We start from the raw sequence: 15,902 nt of genomic DNA on the forward strand, positions 1-15,902 counted from the left end.
CCCCGTCCCTGCAGGAGGACTTTTGCCTTTTGGTAGGCCGTCATTGTAAATAAGAATTTGTTCTTAACTGGCTTGCCTAGTTAAATAAAGGTTCTATAAAAATATCATTAATGTTAGCTCCCTGTGTACTTTTAAGGGCCAGCCATGCTGCCATGTTCTGAGCCAATTGTAATTTTCCTAAATCCCTCTTTATGGTACATGACCACACCACTAGGGCAGAAGGCACCGGAACCTCTGGATCCAGGGCAGCAAAGCCGTTTCTGGTCTGTGTCCGGTCCGGACTTAACATCTCCAAGGAGGCCCTCTCTGCCAGAGGACGTTTTTTTCGACTTCCATGGCGAGTGACATACAGTATCTCCATGATACATGATGAGTGACATATTTCCATGGCTGGTTGGTTGGGTCGAGAACAGGAACATCCCCCATCATCCAGGAGCATCCTGCTAGCTCCATTCTTCAGGGAAGGGAGAGGCCCCTCCGGGGAGGGATACATGCACAGTACCGACCAGTTGGCTGTGGAGAGCCGACACTGGGGCGACACTTCCACCAGACCAGAACAGCGTCCTGCTACTGGGGTAGAAGAAAAATAATAAGTAGACAGGCGTGGATTCCCAAATAGCTTGTGTTGGTTCGCTACTTGTTTTCTAAGAGAAGCCACCTCGACCCTGTATTCCTCTGCAAGCAAACAGTTGCTGCGTTGAAAGTCAAGGCGGTCCACATTGTTCCGGAATAAAGCAAAATAAACACAGCTCCTGCAGCGTTGAAAATGTTCCATAGCAACCTCCATTTGAGACTGCCGAACCAGTCTCTCTGACTCAGTCAGTCATACAATACTCTCACACACTTACTCAAACACACACACACAATACATATACCAGGACACGTTCACTTACAAACACACACACACAATACATATACCAGGACACGTTCACTTACAAACACACACACAATACATGTACCAGGACACGTACACTTACCAACACACAGACACACAGACACACACAATACATATACCAGAACACGTACACTTACCAACACACACACACACACACACACACACACACACACACACACACACACACACACACACACACACACACACACACACACACACACACACACACACACACAATACCTATACCAGGACACATACACTTACCAACACACACAATACATATACCAGGACACATACACTTACAAACACAGAACACACACACTCATATGGATGCACACCCCATTAAACACAATTATATGTACTTACAGTAGCTAAAACCTTATGTCTAGACACACACAGCAGAGTACCCACAGCAGTGGCTGATTTTCATCCCCGTGTAAATTGTTTGGACATAGGCTGCTTCGAGTGTTTTGTGTGTACACACACACACACACACACACCCTGTTATTAATGTCCTTCTGTAGTGTTTGTGTGTCTGTTTGTGAGCCTGTGTGTCAGTGTTCTTCCTCAGCTGAGCTCAGCTCCCGGAGTGTCAGGTTCAGGTTGTTGTTTTGATCGTTGTGCGGGTGGTTGTGTGATCAGGGTGTTGGTTGTGTCTGGCCCTCCTGCTCTCTGGAACCTGAGCCTCCCTGGGAGCCTTGTCCACTGGTCTCCTGTGGATCAGTGCATTTGTGCCAGACGAGACCCTCATTAACCTGTCCTCTTCTGAGCAGGTGTAATGTTACATACTGTACACACACCAGACTGTGCCCTCCTCTTCATAGACAGTAAACATGTAGCATGCAGTACACTCTGCACTGTGCTGGTGTGTGTTGTTTATCCAGGCTATACGACACCACTGCTGCTGGAGAAGCTGCTGCCACTTAAGTGGCTTAGGAGACGATTACAGCAACACTGGAACTGACTGGCTGTAAAGTGGTCAGGTGATATACAGTACTGGATGAGCTCTTGGCTGGGTTACCCCGCTCACAAGTTTACCTGGTTGTATTTCTGGAAAAGACACTAATAGGCACACACATGCATGTGCACACACACACACACACACACACACACACACACACACACACACACACACACACACACACACACACACACACACACACACACACACATACACACACACACACACACACACACACACACACACACACACACACACACACACACACACACACACACACACACACACACACACGCACACACACACACACACAGACACACACAATACCTATACCAGGACACATACACTTACCAACACACACAATACATATACCAGGACACATACACTTACAAACACAGAACACACACACTCATATGGATGCACACCCCATTAAACACAATTATATGTACTTACAGTAGCTAAAACCTTATGTCTAGACACACACAGCAGAGTACCCACAGCAGTGGCTGATTTTCATCCCCGTGTAAATTGTTTGGACATAGGCTGCTTCGAGTGTTTTGTGTGTACACACACACACACACACCCTGTTATTAATGTCCTTCTGTAGTGTTTGTGTGTCTGTTTGTGAGCCTGTGTGTCAGTGTTCTTCCTCAGCTGAGCTCAGCTCCCGGAGTGTCAGGTTCAGGTTGTTGTTTTGATCGTTGTGCGGGTGGTTGTGTGATCAGGGTGTTGGTTGTGTCTGGCCCTCCTGCTCTCTGGAACCTGAGCCTCCCTGGGAGCCTTGTCCACTGGTCTCCTGTGGATCAGTGCATTTGTGCCAGACGAGACCCTCATTAACCTGTCCTCTTCTGAGCAGGTGTAATGTTACATACTGTACACACACCGGACTGTGCCCTCTTCTTCATAGACAGTAAACATGTAGCATGCAGTACACTCTGCACTGTGCTGGTGTGTGTTGTTTATCCAGGCTATACGACACCACTGCTGCTGGAGAAGCTGCTGCCACTTAAGTGGCTTAGGAGACGATTACAGCAACACTGGAACTGACTGGCTGTAAAGTGGTCAGGTGATATACAGTACTGGATGAGCTCTTGGCTGGGTTACCCCGCTCACAAGTTTACCTGGTTGTATTTCTGGAAAAGACACTAATAGGCACACACATGCATGTGCACACACACACACACACACACACACACACACACACACACACACACACACACACACACACACACACACACACACACACACACACACACACACACACACACACACACACACACACACACACACAACACACACACAATACCTATACCAGGACACATACACTTACCAACACACACAATACATATACCAGGACACATACACTTACAAACACAGAACACACACACTCATATGGATGCACACCCCATTAAACACAATTATATGTACTTACAGTAGCTAAAACCTTATGTCTAGACACACACAGCAGAGTACCCACAGCAGTGGCTGATTTTCATCCCCGTGTAAATTGTTTGGACATAGGCTGCTTCGAATGTTTTGTGTGTACACACACACACACACACCCTGTTATTAATGTCCTTCTGTAGTGTTTGTGTGTCTGTTTGTGAGCCTGTGTGTCAGTGTTCTTCCTCAGCTGAGCTCAGCTCCCGGAGTGTCAGGTTCAGGTTGTTGTTTTGATCGTTGTGCGGGTGGTTGTGTGATCAGGGTGTTGGTTGTGTCTGGCCCTCCTGCTCTCTGGAACCTGAGCCTCCCTGGGAGCCTTGTCCACTGGTCTCCTGTGGATCAGTGCATTTGTGCCAGACGAGACCCTCATTAACCTGTCCTCTTCTGAGCAGGTGTAATGTTACATACTGTACACACACCGGACTGTGCCCTCTTCTTCATAGACAGTAAACATGTAGCATGCAGTACACTCTGCACTGTGCTGGTGTGTGTTGTTTATCCAGGCTATACGACACCACTGCTGCTGGAGAAGCTGCTGCCACTTAAGTGGCTTAGGAGACGATTACAGCAACACTGGAACTGACTGGCTGTAAAGTGGTCAGGTGATATACAGTACTGGATGAGCTCTTGGCTGGGTTACCCCGCTCACAAGTTTACCTGGTTGTATTTCTGGAAAAGACACTAATAGGCACACACATGCATGTGCACACACACACACACACACACACACACACACACACACACACACACACACACACACACACACACACACACACACACACACACACACACACACACACACACACACACAGGCCATTACTGAAAAATCATGGTCATTACTGAAGAATCATGACCCTCGCAGGCTGCTACTGTAATTCAGTGGTTTCGACAGATTCCATTCAGCCAGGCTATTGTGGCGGACCCACAGGGAAATGAATTGCCGCTATTGTGATGTCGTAGTGAAACACTTTTATTGTGATTAGTGTCTGTGCATAGGCTAATGCCTAACCATAATACACCATGCATCCTCGTATGTGAACGATGTCACAGACACCCACAGTCAGCAGAAATTGCTTGTGTCGCAATAGCAGTATTTTCACAGCTCTGTGTGTGTGCGGGCGTGTGTGTGTGTGTGAGAGTGCGAGAGTGTGCGAGTGTGTGTGTGAGAGTGCGAGAGTGTGAGTGTGTGAGTGTGTGTGAGTGTGTGTGTGTGTGTGTGTGTGTGTGTGTGTGTGTGTGTGTGTGTGTGAGTGTGAGTGTGTGTGTGTGTGTGTGTGTGTGTGTGTGTGTGTGTGTGTGTGTGTGTGTGTGTGTGTGTGTGAGTGCGAGAGTGTGTGTGAGAGTGCGAGAGTGTGTGTGTGTGTGTGTGAGAGTGCGAGAGTGCATGCTCACATTATTCACTCTTTATTCATGATAGATTCACAATATTTGGCATATTGCCTAGACACCTTAATACTTAAGTCTACCTTATTTAAAACTATCCATGTCTTTATATATATTTTGTGCAGCTGAGGGCAACAACAGGATTTGAACCCATTCCCATGTCTAAATGACTAGTCTCCTCTACCGTATACCTACCTCCACTGATGCAATTGACTGGATGCATCACTAATCCAGAGTAGGTTTATTCTATTAGTGGGTCAACAACCACTCAATGTTTATCAGTGCCAATTAGGATCAATTAAGAGCATCACACTCGTAACGCACCGAGACACAATGATGAGAGCACGCTCATAATGAGACTTAACTTTAGAAAAACAGTGTTGTCGCCTGGTCGCCAACCTCCCAATCACCCAATCAGACCGCTTCCCTCAGACTGGAGTAAGAATTATTTTCTCTTTCACTCTCGCTTTCTCTCTCTCATTCCTTCCCTTGTTTCAGCCCTCCAACTACCCACACAAAGCAGCCTGTCTGCAGACATATACTCAGCATCATGCTCAATGTCCAACCCAATTGTGCAGCTAAGGGAATTATTTTGGTGCAGTGAGTGGAGCTAGCACCCAGTGAACCAGTCAAATCTGTGCCATCACCGCCCTTCCCCCTACCTGTCCACTCTACACACACACACACACACACACACACACACACACACACACACACACACACACACACACACACACACACACACACACACACACACACACACACACACAACACACAATGCCCCAGGGGCAGTGGGCTCCTGTTGGGAGTGATCTTGTCTTGTTCTCGTCTCACACCCATGGCCCAGTCATCCAACCAGGGCACCCTGTGGCCTACATTCCACAGCCAGACACTCACTCTGGTGGGGTAAACGGAGCCGGATGCCTGCGGCTATCTATTCGACCTGGAATCTACAATCATAAGTTAATGTTACTGTTAGATGTCCATGCTGGGTAGATATGGATATGATTAAATGTACTGCATGTGGATGATGGTACAACGGTGTCATAAAAAACTAAAAGGACAGTAGGAGACGGGAAGTTTTGTCTGTTTCAACTGACTGAATAAGATGGTGGACATGTAGGCCTACTGACAGTTGTGGCTGCTTCGCGTGATGTATTGTTGTCTCTACCTTCTTGCCCTTTGTGCTGTTGTCTGTGCCCAATAATGTTTGTACCATGTTTTGTTCTGCTACCATGTTGTGCTGCTACCATGTTGTTGGCATGCTGTGTTTAAATGTGTTGCTGCCATGTTATGTTGTTGTCTTAGGTCTCTCTTTATGTAGTGTTGTGGTGTCTTACTTGTCGTGATGTGTGTTTTGTCCTATATTTGCATTTGATTTTTCATTTTTAATCCCAGACCCGGTCCCCACAAGAGGCCTTTTGGCTTTTGGAAGCCGCCATCGTAAATAAGAATTTGTTCTTTAACTGACTTGCCTAGTTAAATAAAGGTTAAATAATTAAAAATAAATAAAAAGGTTGGTAGGAGACAGGAAGTTTTGTTGTCTGTTTCAACTGACTGCATAAGATGGTGGACATGTAGGCCTGCTGTATATTTCACATCTGGCATATGTATGGTAGATTTAGAGTCAGGTCCATAATTATTGTCACCCTTGATAATGATAAGAAAAAAAGACAATCAAATAAATAATAATACAAATACTGTGCTTATATTATTTCATACTAATACAATTTCTCAGAGAAAGAGATTTTGCTTAACAAGTGACAAAAAAGATAGAGGTCAAAATTATTAGCCAAAAACAAGGTTACCTCTACCAAGAGGTTGACACTTGGCCACAAGTAGATATTCCAGCAAGACAATAACCCCAAGCACTAATCAAATTCCACAAAGAAATTGTAAATTAACCACAAAATCAAAAAAATGTAATGGCCATCTCAGTCTCCAGACTTGAACCCCAATGAAAACATGTGGTGTGAATCGAAGAGGGCAGTCCATAAGAGCAGACAAAGGATATCAAGGATGTGGAAAGATTCTGTATGGAGGAATAGTCTAAGATACTGTAGCTCTCAACGTTTTTTCCAATCTCATAAAACATTTTAGAAAAATAAGTCTCAGTGTCGTTATCCTTGCAAAGGGAGAGTGCTGGAGTATTGAAAACAAGTGTGCTAATACTTTTGACTCCTATCTTTATTTAGATGTTTTTTATGAAATTGATAATAACAAATAAAAAAATCGACTTTCTTTATCTGAGCAATTGTTTTCGTAAAAAATAGTATATTTTCCCTTTTTTAGCATACAATATAGCTCAATATTTGTATTATTTTGTTTATACAGTCTTTTTTTTGCTCATCTTTATCAAGGGTGCCAATATTTATGGACCTGAATGTATATAAGCCTGGCTGGTAAGACAACCTGAAGCAATATTATTCATGTCTTTGTCTGGAATCATGTAGTAACCAAAAAAGTGTTAAACAAATCAAAATATATTTTATATTTTAGGCTCTTCAAAGTAGCCAATCTAAGCCTTTGTAATGAACATGATGGGAGACATAGAGCTGGTTTCAAGCGCAGGGCGCAGCAGGTGTTTATTTGTAAAGGACCACCCAGGTAGCTGGGTCCAAGGGCAGGCAGAAGGTCATACACAGGAGGAGGCAGGTAGCTGGGTCCAAGGGCAGGCAGAAGGTCATACACAGGGGGGCCAGAAAGGCAACAGTACAGGCAGAAAAATAATGTCGTCCGGGAGATCAGGCAATAGGTTGACAACAGGAAATCCGAGGGGAATAGGGAATAGGCAAAAGGCATCGCTAGCGAGGCAGGCAAAAACTATGATACACGGGAGGATTAAATTACGGGAAAAACAGAGCTTCGAATATACAGTCATTAAAACTCGTTTTTCAACAACTCCACAAATGTCTTTGTAACAGACTATAGTTTTGGCAAGTCGGTTAGGACATCTAATTTTTGCATGACATTAGTAATTTTTCCAACAATTGTTTACAGACAGATTATTTCACTTATAATTCACTGTATATTTACATACACTAAGTTTTTTACATTTATTTTTAAATTGTTGGTAGTTACTGTGTTGTCTCATCGCTGCAACTCCCGTACGGACTCGGGAGATGCGGAGGTCTAGAGCCATGCGTCTTCCGAAACATAACCCAACCAAGCCGCACTGCTTCTTAGCACAGCGCGCATCCAACCTGGAAGCCAGCCGCACCAATTTGTCGGAGGAAACACTGTACACCTAGCGACCTGGTCAGCGTACATTGCGCCCGGCCCGCCACAGGAGTCGCTAGTGCGCGATGAGACAAGACCTGCTGGCCGAACCCTCCCTAACCCGGACGCTGGGCCAATTGTGCACCGCCCCATGGGCCTCCCGGTCGCGGCCGGCTGCGACAGAGCCTGGGCTCGAACCGAGAGTCTCTGGTGGCACAGCTAGCACTGCAGACCACGGCGTCACCCGGGAGGCCCCTACATACACAAAGTTGACTGTGCCTTTAACCTCTTTGGGCTAGGGGGCAGTATTCGGAAGTTCGGATGACTGATATGCCCAAAGTAAACTGGATATGGATATGCATATAATTGGTAGCATTGAATAGAAACCCTCTGAAGTTTCTTAAACTGTTCAAATAATGTCTGTGAGTATAACAGAACTGACTGATATGGCAGGCGAAAACCTGAGGAGAATCCATCCAGTATGTCTTTTATTTAGGTCAGAGGCCATTTCAATGCCAGCCTATGGGATATTCCAAATAATTCCTCCCAGATTGCAGTTCCTATGGCTTCCACTAGATATCAACAGTCTTTAGAAAGGGTTTCAGGCTTGTTTTTTGAAAAATGATCAAGTAGTTGTAGTTTTTCAAGGTGTCCCTCAGGAGGACTCTAGTCTTGTGAATGAGGGCACGCACTTCGTCATCTATCTCCGGTATTGAACATACTACTTACTACATTCCGTCTTAAATTCTATTGTTTATTTACATATCAGGGTACCTGAGGATTGATTAGAAATGTTGTTTGACTTGTTTGGACGAAGTTTACCGGTAGCTTTTGGGATTCCTTTGTCTGCATGTTGAATGAGTGGATTACTGAATCAAACGCGCCAATTAAATAATTTTTTGTGATATAAAGAAGGACTTTAGCGAACAAAACAACCATTTGTTGTGTAGCTGGGACCCTTGGGATTGCAAACAGAGGAAGATCTTCAAAGGTAAGTCATTTATTTTATCGATATTTCTGATTTTTGTGATGCCTCTGCTGGTTTGGAAAATGTTTTTAATGCTGGTGTATGCGCGCGCTGTTCTCAGATAATCACATGGTATGCTTTCGCCGTAAAGCCTTTTTGAAATCTGACAACATGTTTGGTTAAGCTTTTAAATGATGTAAGACACTTGTATTTTCATGTTTAATATTACAATTTTTGTAGTTTGAATTTCGAGCTCTGCAATTTCATCGGATGTTGTCGTGGTGGGACGCTAGTCCAAACAGCTTGGAAAATTCCAGAAAATTAAGTCATCGCTTTAGAAACTTCTGATAGGCTAATTGACATCATTTGAGTCAATTGGAGGTGTACTTGTGGATGTCTTTCAAGGCCTACCTTCAAACTCAATGCCTCTTTGCTTGACATCATGGGAAAATCATTAGAAATCAGCCAAGACCTCAGAAAAATCATTGTAGACCTCCACAAGTCTGATTCATCCTTGGGAGCAATTTCCCAATGCCTGAAGGTACCACGTTCATCTGTACAAACAATAGTACAAGTATAAACACCATGGGACCACGCAGCCATCATACGGCTCAGGAAAGAGACACACGCTTTCTGTCTCCTAGAGATGAACGTACTTTGGTGCGAAAAGTGCAAATCAATCCCAGAACAACAGCAAAGGACCTTGTGAAGATGCTGGAGGAAACAGGTACAAAAGTATCTATATCCACAGTAAAAACGAGTCCTATATCGACATAACTTGAAAGGCCGCTCAGCAAGGAAGAAGCCACTGCTCCAAAACTGGCATAAAAAAGCCAGACTAGTTTGCAACTGCACATGGGGACAAAGATGGAACTTTTTGGAGAAATGTCCTCTGGTTTGATGAAACAAAAATAGAACTGTTTGGCCATAATGACCATCGTTATGTTTGGAGGAAAAAGGGGGAGGCTTGCAAGCTGAAGAACACCATCCCAACCTTGAAGCATGGGGGTGGCAGCATCATGTTGTGGGGGTGTTTTTCTGCAGGAGGGACTGGTACACTTCACAAACTAGATGGCATCATGAGGAAAGAAAATTACGTGGATATATTTAAGCAACATCTCAATACATCAGTCAGGAAGTTAAAGCTTGGTTGAAAATGGGTCTTCCAAATGGACAATGACCCCTAGCATAATTCCAAAGTTGGGGAAAAATGGCTTAAGGACAACAAAGTCAAGGTATTGGTGTGGCCATCACAAAGCCCTGACCTCAATCCTATAGAACATTTGTGGGCATAACTGAAAAAGCGTGTGCGAGCAAGGAGGCCTAGAAACCTGACTCAGTTACATCAGCTCTGTCAGGAGGAATGGGCCAACATTCACCCAATTTATTGTGGGAAGCTTGTGGAAGGCTACTTGAAACATTTGACCCAAATTAAACAATTGAAAGGCAATGCTACCAAATACTAATTGAGCGTATGTTGAAGGCCTAGGAAGCTGAGCAAGGGTCCTCCCCCAGGGACGTGGAGCTAGACGCTCAGGACGGTTACGGTGGAAAGCCAGGATCATGGCTGGTTCGAGGATGTCCTGGGCAGGGACCCAGGACCTTTCTTCGGGTCCGTACCCCTCCCAATCCACCAGGTAGTGGATGCGACCTCCCAGGCGCTTGGAGTCAAGGAGGGCCTGGACGGAATAAGCCGGTGCACCGCCGACATCAAGCAGAGGGGGTGTGCCAAGGTGCACTAATGGAGGATGGAGAGGGCTGTACATCACAGGCTTGAGAAGGGACACATGGAAGGGTGAGGAGATCAGGTAATGGCAGGGCAACTGGAGATGGTAGGTGACAGGATTGATGCTGTGTGTTATTTTGAAGGGACAAATGAACCGGGGACTGAACTTTTTGCAGGGGTCACGAAGCCAGATATCCCGGGTTCAGAGCCACAAATGTTGCCCAGGGTGGAAGAGTGGAGTAGGTTGGCGACACCGGTTAGCGAACCGTTTCTGGGAGAGGGAGGCTTGATCTATGTGCCGATGTGCGGTCTCCCAAACCTGCTCACTCCGTCGAAACCACTCATCGACGGCAGGCACAGTTCCGGGCTCTGTCTCCCATGGGAACACGGGGGGTTGGTATCTGAGGACACACTGAAAAGGAGTGAGATGGAGTGAGGAATGCACCAGGGAGTTCTGTGCGTATTCGGCCCAGGCTAGATAGCAACCTCACTCATGTGGTTGGTGGGTGCAGTGTTGGCACTTCCATATTACTTCCAAGGTACTTCCATATTTCTTGATTCAGGCATTCCGTCTGCCCGTTGGTTTGAGGATGGTATCCGGAGGATAGGCTGATGGAGACCCCCTTACTACATGATTCCATATGTGTTATTTAATAGTTTTGCTGTCTTCACTATTATTCTACAATGTAGAAAATAATAAAAGAAGAAAAGAAGAAAAACCCTTGAATGAGTAGGTTTGTCCAAACTTTTGACTGGTACTGTATATTCCTGTTTTTATTCTGGGTCTGCATTGCGACATTCTGGGCTGGGATAATGTAATCACGGTCCTGTAGAAAATCAATGGCTGCTCCATGTTCTATTCCTGGATACTATAAATGGCCTCCTTTGAGGACAGGGATGGAGGGAAAGAGGGAGAGGGAGATATAGATTGTCCGATGCTAGTTGGCATGGTAACCTGGTCAGGTGAAAGGGAGCCTGGGAGGGGGAGCTGCAGCTTTTGTCTAGCGGGAGCAGAACATCCCAGAATTCCCTGCAGGCAGTTAGTGAGGCAGGCTGACATGCATCATGTTTGTTGCCCTTTGGGCTTCAGGCTTAGAAACGGGGCTCTCCTAACCTCTACTCTGTCAGCTAGAGACACACATATCAGTCAGTAATGCTAATTAAACCGTGTGCATGTGTGTTTATGTAGTGCACTGTGTGAAATAAAAAAATGAGTGGCTGTCCAATGTTTGAGTCTCCCAGTGGAGGAGTCACCTCGCCCCCCTGCCCCCAGAGCCATGTTCCTCTACCCATAATTCTGCCGGATATTTAAAAAATACATTGACACAGCAATTACAGGCCCATGAAACAGCCTGGCACCATGGCATGTGCCTCGGGGCAGACAGACACAGCTGTGCTACTCTCTCACTCACACAATGATTACATTGGTCCTGTCTGTGTGATCTCCCGCTGAGTGATGGCCACCTCACCTCATGTAGTCCTTCTGTACAATAGGCGTTTCATTGACTACGCATCAACACTGTCGTGTCCCATTGGAGGGCTCTCACCTGATCTCATCATGATGTTAGTCTTAGCTAGGCTAGTTTGAGCTTACCTTTGTCATAATCATGGTAATACTACACTCTTAGAAAAACCCTTTTGGGTTCTCTACATGGAATCCAAAAGGGTTCTACCTGCAACCAAAATATGTTCTTCAAAGGGTTCTCCTATGGGGACAGCTGAAGAACACGTTAAGGTTCTAGATAGCACCTTTTTTTCTAAGAGTTTAGTGGTTGAGGTCTTGACCATTCATTATAGTTTATGATTAACCCATTAGTGTAGTGTCAGTCTCTGTCTGGGGTAAGCTTTGCACCTCGGAGCCACTTTAAATGGCACAATGAGACTACCGTTGCTCAAAACGCTAACATTTACCGAAAGGGTGTGGAGTTATTTTTTCCCTCACTACTTCAAGTGCATCTCACTAAAAATTCATAGTTTTCATGCAAAATAAATCAACCTTATTTTTCTGCAGCATGGCTCAAAATGGCTAGGGAATGAATAAGAGATGAAGCTTAAACATCTGCGACCCCTCGCCTGACACTTTCCATCATATCACAGGAGCCGTGTGTGTATGTGTCATTACACACACAGTTGTGGGGGTAATGAGCTGTGTGTGTGAGTCGTTAGTGTGTGTAGTGTGCTGTCAGGGACCAGCCAATAGGGATTGTCTCAGATCCAAGCCTTGGCTGCTTGTTGTCATAAGATGTTTGTTGTCACAGTTCAACAAGAAGCATGGCGTTCACTGTCTCTTATGTTAGAAATTGGAGCAATGTCTGCAGAATGTAAACCAAAATACTTAGCAACCACTGAAGTCAGCCATACTATGACTCAATTAAGTGTCAATTGAACAGAGAGATTTGATTCGTTGCACTGTTCCTGTCTTTTAACGACCCTCCATGTGACAGGTATCACTATGATGTCCAACTGGAATTGGATTATGGCTAAACTTGTTTATGTTCAGCCTGTCTTACTTCATAACTAATGTAACATCGCTCTCTCTCTCTCTCTCTCTCTCTCTCTCTCTCTCTCTCTCTCTGTCTCTCTCTCTGTCTCTCTCTCTGTCTGTGTCTCGCTCGCTCTCTCTCTCTTTTCCTCCCCTTTTTCTCTCTCCCTTCCAGTCCCAGCCATGATCACGTCATACCCCAACACCACGCTGGCCACGCAGGGCAGTGAGAAGAGGATGAGCTGCACGGCCCACGGGGAGAAACCCATCATGGTGCGCTGGGAGAAGGAAGAGCGCATCATCAACCCGGAGAGCAGCCACCGCTACGTCGTCACCGTCAAAGAGGTGGCAGACGAGGTCATCTCCACCCTGCAGGTATACAGACACGCCAGTGGAATGGTGCTGCCCTATTCCCAGTTACCTCTGCTGAGGCCAGGTGGAGAACTACTGGGTATGCAGGGCATTTGCTTGGAGCAAAGCGTTGTAGCAAAAGCCTGCACTAAGTTTGTCAGTTTGTAGACAGGTTTGATGATGGCTCATCATGAGCCCTGTCTGTGAATGATATAGCCCAGAATGTGTATTTTCCATGTATTTCCTCATCTATGTAGCTGACTCTCTTTTTCCCCTTCCCATAGATCCGGCCTACAGTGAGGGAAGACTCTGGCTTCTTCTCCTGCCATGCCATCAACTCCTATGGTGAAGACAGAGGGATCATTCAGCTAACAGTGCAAGGTACAGCTGCCTACCACTGACAATTGTCATGAAAACATAATGAAATACAAAAATATAACCCCACAATTAGGGTAATGATGCATAAACAACACCCTAGCGTTGTATAACCTTGTTTGTGACTTTGTGGTGTCCCTCAGAGCCCCCGGACCCTCCTGAGGTGGAGATCAGAGAGGTGAAGGACAGGACCATCGCCCTCCGCTGGACCATGGGCTTCGATGGAAACAGCCCAATCACAGGCTTCGACATTGAGTGCAAGAACAAATCAGGTACAAGACAAACAATAGTTATCTTTTCTGTATGGCACAGAATACAAATATTTTCACTATTTTTAAGGTCTCTCCTGATTAAATTCTTCTCTGGATCCTCATGTTAAGCTGAATGTGCACCTCTTGTCTTCCAGATAAAGAATTGAATGATATTTTATATTTTTCTCAGTATAATTCAATACAGCAGACTAATGCACTTAGCAGGCTTTGACCTACAGCCCCACTTAGTGGTCCTCACTAACCCCTATAAACCTTGACCCCGGCCCCACAGGCTCCTGGGAAATGGCCCAAAGGACCAAAGACGTGTCTCCCCAGCTCAACCAGGCCACCATCATAGACCTGCACCCCTCCTCCACATATAGCATCCGCATGTTCGCCAAGAACCACATCGGCAAGAGTGAGGCCAGCAACGAACTCACGATCACCACAGACGAAGCAGGTATTAAACCAGCACTGGTCATATGTATACACACACAGCATGCAGACACAGACATACAACAACAACAAGGCAAGCACACACAGACATGTGTAGCTATACTGTACATACACATTTAGACTGCTGCACTACATAAATATATAAGGCAAAGCAGGCAAACAGGCAGGATGATGAACTGCAAAAGGAAAGACCTACATAAGTGACGAGGATGAAAGAGGTAGAAAAGAGGGTAATGGGGATGAGGAAGTCAATTCATTAACATCAGAGTGACATCAGCTCCATTGTCTCCGTTGCATTATTGAACACACGCTGACCCTGCACTAAAAGCGGGACTTTTCAATTAGCAGACCATGTTGTAAATGTCACACTGCGGTCAATAGATCACTGGCCAGCCCCTCTGTAAATTGCTCCCATTCCCTTTGGTGGTTCCTCCCAATCCCCATACAGCACTTCTCTCTCTCACTTCTCTTCTGACTCTGTCCCCCATGACCTCTCATAAACATGACCTCCCATAAACATGACCTCCATCTTTATTACTGTTCAAGTGAGCTGGGCCATCTGAGACCAAATACTCTGGTCTACCCAAAGATACTGTCAAACCTTAGCCTTCCATGTCTCAGGATCTTTGACCCTGGAATAATCTTCATAATACACTCAGACTGGATAGTTTGCTGACTAATTTCTGCCTTCCTGCACCTCCTCTACTCAACTGACAGTAGCTCACATCTGAATGACCTTGATGTATGTTCTTCCTTCTAGCTCCTGATGGTCCCCCACAAGATGTGCAGCTTGAAGCCTTCTCCTCTCAGAGCATCAGAGTCTCCTGGAGGGTAAAATATGTTCAATCAATTCCATCAGGACCGAGAAGAACTTACTGTATCTCAGTGGTCTACTAGCTACATGGTCTGTTACATATCAGGTCATCGAGGGCCACAACCATTATTCTGTCCTCAAGAAGATGTCCCCCAATATCTAAATGTACTTTCCCCTCTTCCCTCCCTCTCTCCGTCCTTCACCAGGCCCCTAAGAAGCACCTCCAGAACGGGGCGATCCGTGGCTACCAGGTGGGCTACAGGGAGTTCAGCACCGGGGGGAACTACCAGTTCAACGTCATCAGCATGGAGACGACGGGGGACAACGACCACAGTGAGAGCGTCACCCTGGACAACCTGAAGAAGTTCACCCAGTATGGGGTGGTGGTGCAGGCCAGCAACAGCGCTGGGACAGGACCCTCCTCCCAGGAGGTCATCTCTACCACGTTGGAGGACGGTGAGGAGGACAAACACACAGTCTGCCTTTAGCTATCAGTAATAATATCGTGGACAGTGAAAATCTTACTGATTTCAAACATTAGGGTATTCTAAAGTATTGTGGTGCATCAAGGGTCAAACA

At 45.6% G+C, this 15,902-nt stretch overlaps 1 protein-coding gene across 3 annotated transcripts in view; it reads left to right on the forward strand.

The window, feature by feature from the left end:
• dscama (Down syndrome cell adhesion molecule a) overlaps positions 1 to 15,902 on the forward strand; it is a 176,633-nt gene that overhangs the window by 136,663 nt on the left and 24,068 nt on the right. For all 3 annotated transcript variants that reach the window (XM_035780367.2, XM_035780370.2, XM_035780369.2), the window contains exons 12-17: positions 13,252 to 13,451; positions 13,712 to 13,808; positions 13,946 to 14,074; positions 14,346 to 14,513; positions 15,270 to 15,340; positions 15,530 to 15,779. In XM_035780367.2, coding sequence (XP_035636260.1) covers positions 13,252 to 13,451; positions 13,712 to 13,808; positions 13,946 to 14,074; positions 14,346 to 14,513; positions 15,270 to 15,340; positions 15,530 to 15,779 — 915 coding nt within the window. The remainder of the gene's footprint in view (positions 1 to 13,251; positions 13,452 to 13,711; positions 13,809 to 13,945; positions 14,075 to 14,345; positions 14,514 to 15,269; positions 15,341 to 15,529; positions 15,780 to 15,902) is intronic.

The sequence above is a fragment of the Oncorhynchus keta genome, chromosome 11 (assembly GCF_023373465.1).
Source record: "Oncorhynchus keta strain PuntledgeMale-10-30-2019 chromosome 11, Oket_V2, whole genome shotgun sequence".
NCBI lineage: Eukaryota > Metazoa > Chordata > Actinopteri > Salmoniformes > Salmonidae > Oncorhynchus > Oncorhynchus keta.